Here is a 13,839-nt window from a genome sequence, read left to right as displayed (position 1 = left end):
CTGCGCACCCCGCCCCTGAAGGCAGAAGGCCGCCGGGCGCACCCCGCCCCCGCCGCGCCCAGAGACCCCGGGCCTGGCCGGCTCCCAGTGTGAGTCCTGCTGCCGCCCCCCATGGGGGGTGGGGGCGTTCTCAGCGCTTCCTAATGGGCCTCCTCTTTCCTCAGATGCCCTTTCTCGGCTGAAACTCAGCAGGCAAGTCCCCGCCAAAGAGTCAGTCCCCCCCACTTGGTGAAAGTGAACCATTTCACAAATGGTTCTTGGAGGAAGTTTTAGTTTTGGTAAGGAATTAGAAAAATTAGCAAAAGTCTGGATTCGGTGAGCAAAGATACTGACTTACACAAACGTGTGAGGAGCACCTTGCTTCTGGTATTCTCGTGAGATCCTTTCGCCCCAAGATGGAGAGTCCTGCAGGACGGGGGCCTGTGCTCTCCTGTCCCCTGCAGCTCGGCGGCGGCCCCGAGTGTCTGCGTCGAGGCGGGTGGTGGACCACGGGCCCAGCCTGGCACATGCAGCTCCGCCCGCCCCGTGTTACCACGCACGCCACACTTGAGAAGCTTAGCGCACCTACCTACCCGCATCTGTTTTATAAAAAGCTGGAACTATGTTTTCCAGTTAGAATTTGAGAATTTGCATTTTCCTCTGAGTTTCTAATGTGGCTCAGGAAACAGACTTCCCCACCTGCTCTTTGATGAGGACCTGACCGCGCTATAACCTGCAGGCCCCTGACGTCCCAGTTATCATGGGAAGAGCCTGAGGTCAGAGTGTGTCCCTTCCTCTGGGGGCCAGGCGTCGCTGTCGGGGAGCGTGGGGGACCCCTCAGCCCCCTCCCACGCCGTCACTGCAAGTGGCCCCTGCCCAGCGGTGGAGCTCCTCCTGGGGCCGGGTTAGGCTGCGGGATGGAGAGGCCCCGCCCTGGAGGGCTCCCTGCCATGGGCAGGGCGTCACCGCAGGCCACGCCAGCGCAGCGGCCAGCCCCCTGCTCTGTGTGCCTGGTGCCACTGCGCTCGGGCCCTCGAAGCCTTGGCTCCTGCAGCCGCGCGCCCCTTCCGGCTGCGCAATGGCCCGCGTCGGGAAGGAAGAGCCATGTCCTGATGTTCACAAGTGCCTTTGGTGTCTGCTGATGTCCACACGCATTTGTGCCCTTTTAAAGGGTTCCTCTTACGGGACAAGTCATGAACATTCTAGGCTTCAAAAATAATCTGAATTTTTAAAAAAAGTGTAGGACAGAAAGTAAAACTGCTTGTAGAAAAGTAAGAATAAAAATGGCCTGAGGCCCTGGGACCTGTTCCCCCGTTTCTTCCAGAAGCTTCAAGCCCCGGAACCTTGGTGAACTAAAGATATTTACAGTGTGTTTAGTTAATAACATAAGAAAGGTTTGAGTCTAATAGTTGAGAGTTTGTACAACATTTTTAGAGCTAATAGGGTTTTTACTTAGTGAAGGTTAAAAAAACTTTTTTAAAGACTTTTTAAAAAATTGTTTATTTTTTCAAATACATTTGTCTCCGAAAGACTCATTTATTCACTGTTAGAGAGAGGGCGAGGGAGGGAGAAAGCAGGGGAGGGGTGCTTACCGGCCGCCCCTGCACCGCCCGCCCCCCCACTCCCCCGGTCACCTGGCCCGCGCGCTGATGGCTAATTGGACTGGTGGCCTTTTGGTGTGAGGGATGGCGCTGAACCTGCTGAGCAACACCCGCCGGGCAAGATTAAAAAAATTTTACTACTACTTCTTGCCCCTTGTAAGCCATCTTACTTTACTTAGAAAATAAGGTCTTATAAAATCCACACACTATTTTTTTCATAAAATACGGATATGCTTCCCACTGTTTGATGCAGTAGGAGCTGTTTATCTAGTTGCAGATTATCGGTAATTTTTGATCTTTTTAGTTCTTTCCTAAAGGGCCTGGGACTTGGAGTCCCAGACCTACATTCGAACCCTGCCATTTACTGGCTTTGCGGCCTCGGGTGGGCTGCCGAGACCCCTGGCGCTCCGCGTGTGTGGTGCCGGTGAAGCTGCTCGACTTGAAGGTCAAGTGAGACGGTTTCTGTAGGGCGGACCCCCTGGCTGGCGCTCAGTAAATATTCACATTAGCTCTGGAACCTTTCTTGAAAATTTTAGTTGTCAGGTGAATAAAGAAAAACAAGCAAACAAGCAAGCAAAACCCTCGCCAGGGCCTGGTGAATATGACCGAACACCACCGTCTCCTTGGCCGGGGCGGCGGGCTCTCGGAACCGCACTGCCGCAGCGCGAAGCCAGCCTGTCAGAGCGCCTCGTGGCGCAGGGATTTTAAAGAGGTGACAGGGCAGGGCAGCGGGTCATTGGGATGAGGAACAGCCAACTGCTGAGCACAGGCTCCAGGTCATTGGGGCGAGCGTCTGGTCCGACGTCGTGTTGTCACGGGGGAGCCGCACAGTGTACCAGAGCAGGTGCACGAGTGTGTGCACGTCCACGCACACCCGTGTGCACGCGGTTTCTGGAAAGGTTGGCAAGAAGCTGGTAAAAATCGGTTGTTCACAAAGAAGAAAATGACTGTGGGGGAGGGGAGGGGGAACGAGGCACCGTCAGGGCCCTGGAGAACGTCTTAAATTCTGAACTGGCTCGATACGCTGCCTCATTCTCAACCTCAAATTTAAAAGTTAATCTAGAGCCCTTGTATCTTAGAGATACATACAGAATTGCCCTGACCAGTGTGGCTCAGTGGGGTGGGCGTCGTCCGGGTCCCAGGTCGGGACGCAGGCCTGGGTGGCAGGGTTGGCCTCGGGTGTGTTTCTCTGCTGCTCTTTCTCCCTCCCTTCCCCTCTCTCTAAAAGTAAATAAATAAAATTTTACAGATTTTACAAAGAGATCCATGCTGAACGAACTATTTCCAGGTGGAATGCCATGTTTAGGACTCGCCGCAGAGTCTGGGGCTGGGCAGGCCACGGGGCAGGTGCGCGGGGGTCGCTGTGCAGCCACCGCCGCACTCTGCCCGCGTGCGTGCGCGCTGCGAAGCGAATAGTAGCGAGGCCTGCCTTCAGTGATGGCTTAGGTTTTCCTTTTTACTACTTAGCGCTGTTTCAATCATTTAAAGGAATTTTATTTTTTAAAGATACTTATTATTTAGTATTTAAAGGAAATTGGAGTCTATCACTTGCCTCAAACAAGGAATGTAGGACTTTTTACCTATAAAGACTATATTTTGGTCAGTCACATTTAGGAAGAGGATTAAAAATACAGTCCGTCTCATATTCCCCAATCTCCTCTTTCATATTCTGTTAAGAATATCTTCAAGCAGGCAGAAAAATCCGAAGGAATTATATAGGTGACCCTTGACCGCATGTCCGTCCGTCCACACCCTGTTCCATGCAGCTGCTTTTCTGTTTGGACAGCGGGGTGCTTCTGGAAAAGCCTGCGCCCCTTCCGCTCTCCCGCGCTCTTCACAACTTCAGGAGACAAGGCGGTCCCCACGGGTGTGCCCTGACCTTCATCCGCAAGGTGAAGGCTGGTTCCTAGCTGTGTTGTGTCCTTTGCTGCCGACTTTTAAGACCAAAGGAGCTCCTCAGAAGTCTGAGAGCAGATGATCGACGAGGCTCAAAGCGTGGGCGTAGGAGTTCCCAGGCAGCTTGATAGCAGTGCTACAGGTCTGGTTCTCTGGAGGAAGGTTGCCTGAGGGCCTCTGATGCAAATTAAGTCTTACTGATTGGATAATTTTTGTAAAAAGCTCTCATTTATTTATTTTTAGAGAGGAGAAGGGAGGGAGAAAGAAACATCAACATGCGGTTGCCTCTAGTGCACCCCCTACTGGGGACCTGGCCTGCAACGCAGGCCTGTGCCCTGACTGGGAATCGAACCTGTGACCCTTTGGGTCACAGGCTGGCACTCTGTCCACTGAGCCACACCAGCCAGGGCTGATGGGATAATTTAAAAAAAATTAAGAATCAAAAGCTGAACATCCTCTATGAGGGTCAGATATAGTAAAGCCAGCAAGGAGCTCTATAGAGTATAAGCAGACTTGAGAAGTTAACCTTGCTGGGGCTTCATTGTCCATTTGAGAAAACATCATTTTAAACAGTTGCGTCTTTTGACTACATGTTTTAACGTGACTACAGTGTCCCAAAATGTTTCTGAGTATTGGGTTGGCCAAAAAGTTACTTCGGTTTTTTCTGTACGATGGCTCTAGTAGTGCCTAGTTGTCTTTAACTTCATTGGAAACAACTTTGTTAGGTTGTATTGTGACAGCTGCCATATTAGCTGTGCATTTAAAAACTCATCAAAATTGGTGAATTTTTGTGTAGCAATTTTATTTTTGAAGGTGGAAGAAAATAAGCAACTTTTTTTTTGGCATATTATGCTTTATTATTTCAAGAAAGGTAAAAATACAACTGAAACACAAAGAGAAGGTTTGTGCAGTGTAGGGAGAAGGTGCTGTGACTGATCGAATGTGTCTGGTGTGGTTTGTGAAGTTTTATGCTGGAGATTTCTCGCTGGATGATGCTCCACGGTTGGACCAGTTGAAGTTGATAGCGATGAAACTGAGACATGAATTGAGAACAATCAACATTATACCATGTGGGAGAGAGCCGGCCTACTCAAAATATCCAAATCAGTAAGGTTATTGGTGAAAATGAAAAGATGCCTTTTATTTTTCAGAAAAAAAACAATATGGACTTTTTGGCCAACCCAGTCGCTCATGAGAAAGGTGCATTGGATGCTCACTGACGTCCCGTGCTCGGCACCGTGCCCACTGTGGGGCGCGCGGCCGCAGTCCAGCGTCCCCCGAAGATGCTGAGATGGGCGCGGTTCACGGCGGAGCTGGGGTCGTACTTCAGCGCCATATTCTTTCTGGTCCATAGCCCTGTGCATGGAAAAAAGTTTTAAAAAAATCATCTCATTCGTATAAAAATTTATCCAGAAGGATGATCTTCCCTTAAATGACTAGAATGAAGACTTATGTTTGTATATAAAAAAAGGATTTTGGGGGAAAGTTTTAGAAAAGCTCTTGAACACCAGAAAATGAACAGGCCGGCCTGGTGGCCTCACTCAGTCCCCGCGTCCGCCCTTGGCGGGGGGTGGGGCCTGCCTTCCCCTCCAGCGCGACCTGCCCCGCTCGCTCTTCTGTGAGAGGAGGGTGGTGGTCAGCGGAGTCTAGAGGGATATTTTTAGGATGAGTAACATACATATGGAATTCCTTAGTATTCCTGAGACTGGTGAGGTAATTTTTATTAATTATGCTACTGTTGCTTTAGGGGAGGCGAGGAGTAAGCGGAAGCCAATTCCATGACGCGCATAGAGCAGTCATTTTTATTATCTGGAGAGCAATTATCCATGTTGCAATTTATCCTAATTTCAATTTGACAATATCTACATGTTCTTCTAAATTACTCGTTGAATTGGTGAGTTTTTGTTACTTAAAAACAATGGCAGAGCCCTTCTGCTTTAACAAATTTCCGAGCGCCGGCTTTGCCGGGAGCCGACACCGATCTCCAGGGCGGTCGGCCTGGGCCTCTGGGCCTGGGGCCGCCCCCCAGCAGCTGTGAGGTCTGAGCGGGGCTCCCCCGGACGGCCCAGGGCCCCCTCCACGCCCACGGGGTCACACTTGTGGGCTGTTTGAAAGGAGTCTGCCAGGCAGCTCTGGTTCGCTGTAACGGGACAGACTGCAGGCCCAGCCGTGCGCCCTGTGTGTGGCTTCGGCCCCGTTGCTCCCGGCCCGCCCGGCGGAGCCCCGCACCTGGGTCCCCGCACCTGGGTCCCCGCACCCGGGTCCCGCCGGGGGGCTAAGGGTCGGCACTGCTGCCCTTTGCAGCCTCCAGTGTTCTTTGTTAAGAGAGGGTTTTTACGTCAAAGCATACTTTAATCCTTAAATTGCTCCAAATGGGTTTTGCCTTGTGTGATGCTGTGTAGCCTGCGTGAGGAACTAATTTGCGTATTCATTTAGTATTTGGTGTTTTTTTGTCAACAGGAAGAAGGTGGATAATGACTATCACGCCCTTCAAGAAAGACTCAGCGCCCTGCCCGACAAGCTGTCTTACAACGTCATGGTATGTTTGGCGTGTGTTTCTCTTACAGTCTGTTGTTTCTCGTGCAGGTAGTAGCTGCAGAAAGCAATGCGCCGCTTCCTCACCTGGGCGGCGTGTCGGCCCACGCGCTGCGCAGCCCGCGGCCTGTGTCGGGGCGGCCGCCCTGGCAGGGAAGGTCGGTCTGTTTGACTTCATGATAACACGCCAATTACAGTAATAGTTGATATTTACTTACATACTTTTTTCCCCAGACTGATATTAAATTATCACATTATGGTGACATCAGTGGCATAAATGTTAGCACGAAATTTGACATATTTGGTATGCAGATCGACTGTGTTAGAGAACTGTAATTACTATAGAAATACGGCACTTGGGCGCTTCCTGTTAGCCGGAGCCGGAGCCGGAATGGACCATAATGTGTCATTCGCAGAATTAAACCCTAGAACATTGATTTTATGTAAAAAGGTACTGCTAATTTTTGTTTGAATGAGCTTCCCATTGACACAGTCATCTATTCATGAGCCCTGGGTCACGTCCTTTCACTGCGTGAAAACCCTTTTTCATGAAGACTTTGTCCTCAATTGCATGAGCCCGCAGACTTTGTGCGTGTATTGTTGTCTATTGTCCTGGCCCAGACATTTTGTGAATTTTACAGACTCGTTAAAACTATGTATATGTTCGTTCCTGCTCTGCAAAAAGAAATAGCTATTTTATTGGAAATAATTTTCAGTTTAAAAAAAATCAAAGGTATTAACTTAATATTTCATTACCTGTTTGCCTTCATTTAGGGTTATGAATGAAGCACAGGTATAAACATTCAGAGACAATGCTGACTTCTGTGATAGCTGCATATAAATGTGCTGATATCTTTCCCCAGAGATGATTTATTAACCTAAAACAATTTTCTATAGGTTCTCCTAGTGAAACTGTAACATAAAGTTAAATTTCTGTGACGCCAACATTTTATTTTTCTTAGTGTATAGATAAAAAAGACCTCAACGAGAGCTTTTAATGCTGTGTTCCATAAAATGTATTTTTTGGTGTTCTTATTTATTTATTTTTTAATAGGTACCATTCGGCCCCTTTGCCTTCATGCCTGGAAAACTCGTCCATACGAATGAAGTCACTGTTTTGCTTGGGGACAACTGGTTTGCAAAGTGTTCAGCGAAGCAGGCTGTAGGCCTCGTCGAGCACCGGAAAGCGCGTACGTACCGGCTGCAGACGGCGCATCCTTGCTTGGGGTGTCTCGGGGCGCCGGGCTGAGGGCTGGTCGCTCCTCCAACGCCCCCATGACCTGCTGGCCCAGGCTGGCTGTGGTGGTGTCGCCGTGGGCTTGGGGCCGGTGGGCGCGCGCGTGACCCGAACGGCCCCTCCGGGGCGGACCGGGGCCCGGGTCATGTTCCCCGAAAGGCAGAGTGTGAGTGCGTCCCAGGCGGCTTCGCAGGTAGGAGTGGGGGAGCTGCAGGAATGGCCGCCTTGGGCTCTGTGGCCGGCGGGTGGGAGGCGCCCGCGCTGCCCTGGGTGTGCCCCGGAGGGGGGGCGGGGCAGGGCTCGCTTCCCACGCCGGGCAGAGGCCATCCTTAAAGAGGCATCCGGCTGGGAAGAAGCGGCGTCTTCACTCTCTAGAAGGTGGGGTGCTGCCCGCACCGCCCCAGTGCATGTCCCGTGTCCCGCAGCCTCTGCCTCGCTCGGTCGAGCCGATTCTTTGGCTCTGTCGGTCTGTGGTGCCACGCGGCGGTGTGTGCATGTCTCTCTCACACGTTCCACAGTGGTCGGATGGGTTGGTTGAGTCCTGCCTTAACCACATTTAAAAGTTAGGTTTGTTAGTCTCTGGTGTGTCTGTGTGAGCATGCTTCAGTCGGTCATGCAATATGATACCACCCCTACCTGCTTCGTAACCTTCTAGTTAAATGCGCATTTGAGAAGAAATTTTTGAGGATCCTTCTACACAAATGAGGTCAGATAGATAGAAAACAGCTGAGTTTTCTAAAGCTGAAATTATTTCACTTATACACATGTGGGTACTAAAGAACCCATTTACTCAGTGAAATCCTAGGATCTATATTTGGAGACTCTAATTGCAAATCAACTCCTATAAGTTTATAATTGATATATATTTCGATCTTTTGTGACACTAATCAGAATCTTATTGTTAGGTCTGTACATGGTTCCTGGCTGTGGCAACTCCTCTAGAGTCGCTGCCTCAACGCCGCCGCGTCGTGCGCTGGGGGTGGGGGCAGGGGCAGGGGCAGGGGCAGGGCGGGGGGTGCAGCTCCGGCCAGGAGGCCTTTCGGGCCGGGGGGCGTGTTCGCCAGGGGCTCCGCAGATGGGAGCTCAGCTTGCAGGCTGTTCCAGGTTTTTCACTTTGATCTTTATATGGATATGTCAGCAAAGAAATGTTTAGACTCAGTTATGACTTAGTATATTAATGGGTGAATACATTTAATAGACTAGAGCACTAGAATACAGAAATATTTTTTGGTAAATTATTTTCCAGTGTTAAATATGGTTTTGTGAATGACCAAACATGACTTTGGGATTGGTATTTAAGATAGTTTTCAGAGTATATACATATAAATTATGTTTGCGAACCTATTATGATAAATTCTAAAAAGTTTCATTTTATTCGCACGGTTTTATAATAACTTATAACTGGGAAAAATGTTTAGGCATGTTGTAGTACTTGACATTCACTAACGAAAGATACTTTATTTTCCTTAAGGCAGAAAGCCCGTAACAGGCTAAGCGCACTCACCTCCCTGTGGGCAGGCATGGGGGGAGGGCACTGCGTGTTTCAGAAGCAGGCAGAACGGGCAGAGCAGAGTGAGTTTAACACAGAAACGCCGGACACGGGGAACCCACGGCCGAGGGGCGGCTTCCGAGAGAGCCCAGCCTTTGTGCTCCCAGCTTGCCTTTTTGCCATGTGATGTGAACGCGACTGGGTTTTTACATTTTTTAATTTTCGAAACTGTGAGTGTGACGTGGACTCATGTGGCATGCCGTCCTGTGCGTATGTAAAAGCACATAAGGGTGTGTTTAACCAGCGTCCCGATCGGCGTCCAGGACAGGACGCAGGGCCACCCCGCAGCCCCTCCAGGTCCCCTTTGCGGCTGCGTCCTGCCTGCGTCTGCGGCCCGAGCAGCCGCCTGCGTCCGCGTGGAGGGCGGGCCCCTCCCCTACGGCCTGCACAGCCTCCCTTTGCCTCTGCCACTCAGAAGCTGTGTTATGTGTTAGGTGCGCGCCTCTGTGGGTTTATTCTGCTCAGGTAGCTCAGCCTTTTGCGTTTGTAGATTCGAGTATTTTGTTAAATTCAGGTATGTATTTGCCATTATTTCTTCAAATAACCTTTTGCCACTTACTATTTTTTTCTTTCTGAGATTCACTTAACGTGATATTGGTCCTCTTGCTAGTATCCCACAAGTCCCTTGGGTCAATTTACTTTTCTTCTTTTTCTTGTGGCTCCTTAGACTTGATGATTTCAAGTGTTCAGTCTTCAAGTCTACTGATTATTTTTGTTGCTTCCTCAAATGTGCTATTTAGCTCTTCTAGTGAATTTTTCAAGTCAGTTATTACTTTTTTTAGCTCCACAATTTCTGATGGTTTCCTTTTATCATTTTTCTTTGTTAATATTCTCATTTTGTTCATACATTGTTTTTCTTATTTCCTTTAGTTCTTAGTGTGTTCCCCATTAGCCCTTCGAGCATATTGAAAGCAGTTGTTTTAAAGTCTTTGGTGCATCCAGCCCACCTGATGCCCGTGTTTCCGTAGGCAGTTTCTGGAGATTAATTCTTTTGAATGGGCTGTGTTTTTATGTTTATTGTTTACCTTTTGGATTTTTTTTTAATGAAAATTGGACATCCAAAGAAAACAGCCACCTTCCCCCGCAGGTCTTTGCGGGCTGGTGAGAAGGAACCTTGCTCGTGAGCTGGACGTGCCCGGAGCCTGTGTATCAGCCCCGGGGAAATGTGTTTCCCTGTGTTTTGTGAACATGTGACTTTCTTTCCTGGGCCAGCGTGTGGGTTTTTTTCCATTTCCCATACACATGGCTGATTTTGAATGTCTCTATTTTTTTAATCTTCCCCTGAGGGCATTTTTTCATGACTTTTAGAGAGAGGAAGGGAGAGAGAGAAGCATCAGTCGGTTGCTTCCTGTGCACCCAGACTGGGGATCGTACGTGTCCTGACCGGGGATCGAACCCACAGCCTTCGGTTCCAGGACGATACTCCAACCAGCTGAGCCACATCGTCCAGGGCTGACTTTGGAGTTTCACAGAGACTCACCTCAGTTTCTCCTTGCGGCCCCAGACTGTGTGTTCCATGTTGTGTGGCCCCACCCAGCCACTTGCCCTGGGGTCTGGGGTCTGGAGAGTCCTGCCTCTCTCACGGTCAGAGCCCGCGCTGAGTGAGGTCCCGGTGACAGCTGCCACTGGCTCCTCGGCCAGCCCTGCGGCTGGCTGGCCTGCCCTCAGTGGCTCCGGGGCCGCCCCTCCTCTGGATGGGGTCTGCTGCACACTGCGGGGGCGGGGGTGCTGCGTCGACCTGCCGCGGGGGCTCCTGCCCTGTGTCTGCGGCCTCCTGTCAGGTTCGCTTGGTCGCTCTAGGCCTTGGACTGCTTTCCGGAGCTCTTACCATATATTATTAGTTTCTGGTGGTTTTTGATGTTTCTGTTAGGGGGAACAAGGGCTGGAGCTTTTGTGTGTAATTTTGCCCTTCCTGTTGTTTTAAGGGAAGATTTTATTTTCCTTGGCGCGTAAGAAGCTTCTGAGCATGTTTGTAGTGAGCAAGTGTAGTGTGTGAGCAACGGTTCAAGAGGAGGAGGAGGAGGAAACGAGACATGGCCTTGGAGGGGACGGGATGGCAGGCGTGCGGAGAAAACACAGCTGAGAGTGAAGCGCAGGGTCCGAGGCCAGGGCAGGGTCCGAGGCCAGGGCAGGTGGCGTGCGGGCTGCGGAAGGTGAGGATTCAGAACCCGGCGGTGAGGCCCCACCCGGCCCGGCTGGACCAGCGGCTGGGAGCGGGGTGGGCGTGGCCAGCCCAGCGAGGCGGCCCTGGGCGCGCTCTCGGGGTCTGTCTGGGGGCGCAGCTGCTTGTTCTCGAGGGTCCCCGGGGACGGGCCTCCGGGGCGCGTGGGTGCTGCGTCACAGGCTCCGCGTTTGTGACCTTGCGTTGTCCATGTGGTAAAGCACCGCGCCTCCTCCACGCACGTGAGGAGCCGTGAGTGGGGCTCCGCCTGGCCCCTCGCTCCCTGGGCCCGTTGCCCAGAGCTGATGGCGTGTGGCCTTTCGACTGGTCTTGTACTCTGCTCTTTTTATGCATATTTCCCAAGTAATTTATATATCCTCTTTCTTGATTTTTCATTTTTGTGACAGTAAGTTTTCATTTAGCGTCGTCAGGAGGTTCCGAGGCCGGTTTCGCCGCAGGCCAGTTGGTACGAACCAGACCTGGGTTCTTGTGGCATCTCAGTGGCGACCGCGAAGCGCCGGGGAGCAGGGCGGCGTGACGCGAGGGCCTGCTGTGGCCGGCCTGTGTCCGCGCTGTCGCCTCGCAGTGTTGCCGCGCCCACGTCCGTGCGCGGCTGGGCTCATTCCCACTCCTGTGCGGCGCTTCCGTGGACGGGGTCGGCTTCTGTTGTCGCGCGTGCTGCACCTCTGTGTCCGACTCAGTCAGACGCGCTCACGCGGCGCCTGCAGGCGCCTGTCCTGCGGCAGCTGCGCCCCGGGGCCTTCCTCGCTCGCTCTCCCTGCGTGCGCCTCGCTTTCGTCCCTGTGTCCGGCCCCTGTGGCATCTCCTTTCGGGTTTTACTCACTTGGTTGGACCTAGAGCTTTAGTAACTTTCTGGGAAATGCATTTTTAAAAAATTTCGCTTGTCTGAAAATATTTTTTGTACTCCCACTTTTTGTAACTGGACTGCTTAGAATTCTAGGTATTAAACATTTTTTCCTCGGAAATTGAAGGTATTATTCTGTGACCACCTGTTGCATGTGTTGCTGCTAAAAATCGGACGCCGTTCTCTCCTGTATGTAGCTTGCTTTCCGCTCCAGAAGGTTCGGGTTTGTGTCTTTATTCCCCACAATCCAAGGAGCCCCAGCAACGAGCCCTGCGGCCCCCGTGCGCTTTCTGCCGGCGTTTGGTGGGTCCTCACGGTGGCACACGCGTGCCCCGCCGTCCTGGGAAATCTCTCTCGTTACTTCTGCGATAACTTCCTCCTCCTGTGTCCACCTCCTTGGCTTTGTTATAGTTGTTGACGTGATTTCTTTTACTTTCTCTTTGGAATCCGGGATTGATTTTTAAAATATTTGTGTGAGTTTTAATTCCCAGGAGCTTTGGCTTTTTAAATTTGTTTTGTTGCTGTTCTTTGAATGCGCCTTTGGTATAGCATACGGTTCTTGTTGCATGAATACACCACCTTCTAAAAGGATTTTACAATTTTTTCTTTTAAAGTTCTCTATGCATTGCTTTCGACTCTTCCATCTTCCTTTTTTCCTTGTCTCGTCCTTTTTCTCTGGCTCTGGCATTATAATGAAGACTTTCTTCACCGCTTGGTGACCTGTGGCCGTCATTGGTGCTCGAGCGCCGAGCAGGGTTCCGAAGCCTGTGCGCGTGGCCGGCGCGTTGCCTGGTAGGCCCCCTGCAGAGAGTTAGGGTGGCAAGCTGGTTGTCCTTTTCACTAAGGGATCTGCAAAAGCCAGGAGTTTCGGAGCCCATCACCATGCTAGGAAAGGATGACCTCATCCTAATCTAGAGTTTTGGGATCCGGCTGGATGTGTGAGGGCTCAGCAGTGCGCTGTTTCCCGAGGACACTCCGTTATGTTCCTGTCGTCGACCCCCCCGCCCCCCCTTCCGCCGGCTCACCCCTCTGGCCGAGCGCCGCCGGCTCGTTGGGACCGGCCGGCGCCTGCTGCACTTGTGAGGCTGCGCCTGGGCGCTCGGCCCTTCTAGCCGGGCTTTCCCCAGGTCTTTGTTTTCGGTTCGCCCCTTGGTTCAGAAATCTTCCCACGAGGGGAGCCTTCCGGTCCGCAGCCCCCTGCGGCGGCCAGGGCTCCGCCTGCCTGGGTGCGGCAGGTCGCCGCCTGTCCTGTCCCCAAAACTCGGCTGACGTCCCGTGTCTGCTACATTTCTTTTCTCTTTTCCCATTATCTTTGTCCTTATGCCTTTAAACGTTTCCTCTTTAAAATTATGTATTGATTTGAGAGAGAGAGACAGACAGACGGACACATTGATTTGTTCCGCTTATTTATGCCTCATTGGTTGATTCGTGCATGTGCCCTGACCGGGGATCGAACAGGCAACCCTGGTGCACCAGGACGACGCTCTAACCGTTGGAGCTCCCAGGCAGGCTAACATTTTGCTTTGCTGCCATTTTAATGAAGTGTGGGGGCGAAGCACGCATGAAGTGCACGCGTGCCGTCTCTGCGCCCCAGGGAAGTGTGCCCTTCGCGCGGCCCTGATGGGAGGCCTGTGCGGAGGTTTGGGGGCACTCCCATCCGGGGTTTGTCCTGGGGCGCCGCCGCAGGGGCGTGAAAACGGAGGCGTGGTCCTGCCGCTCACCTGCCGGCGAGAGTGCCGGGTCCGCCGACGTTCTGTAGAGCCCTGGGATGCTCTTTGCTGCTTAAACGTGCTCTTCAGAATTCGTGCTGCTGGTTTGCTTTCATTTCCCCTTTTCATAGTGCAGAGGGTTTCAGCTGGTCCTGGGCAAATGATATTACAGACCCCGAATCAGTGAAGATTTTATGCTAGGGTATACTTGCTGCAGAAATAACATGTAGCCGGGTTTTGTCAGCTAAAGAAATAATTATACCAATTCTGTACTTCTGAAATCCTATAGAACTTAACTCCTAATTTT

General features: G+C 51.4%; 1 protein-coding gene across 2 annotated transcripts in view; it reads left to right on the top strand.

The window, feature by feature from the left end:
• The window catches only part of URI1 (URI1 prefoldin like chaperone), a 39,593-nt gene that overhangs the window by 13,703 nt on the left and 12,051 nt on the right, over window positions 1–13,839 (top strand). Inside the window, exons 1-3 of one of the 2 annotated variants that reach the window (XM_054570288.1) lie at window positions 3,454–3,472; window positions 5,937–6,015; window positions 7,066–7,201. In XM_054570288.1, the coding sequence (XP_054426263.1) occupies window positions 6,013–6,015; window positions 7,066–7,201 (139 nt within the window). In that variant the 5' untranslated portion in view covers window positions 3,454–3,472; window positions 5,937–6,012. Of the gene's footprint in view, window positions 1–3,453; window positions 3,473–5,936; window positions 6,016–7,065; window positions 7,202–13,839 lie in introns of those variants that run through there. The other variant, XM_054570287.1, reaches the window with a different exon arrangement.

This window comes from Pteronotus mesoamericanus, unplaced genomic scaffold, assembly GCF_021234165.1.
Source record: "Pteronotus mesoamericanus isolate MK-2021 breed Mesoamerican mustached bat unplaced genomic scaffold, CSHL_Meso_final contig_202, whole genome shotgun sequence".
Lineage (NCBI taxonomy): Eukaryota > Metazoa > Chordata > Mammalia > Chiroptera > Mormoopidae > Pteronotus > Pteronotus mesoamericanus.
This window is presented reverse-complemented; position numbering and strand designations above follow the sequence as displayed.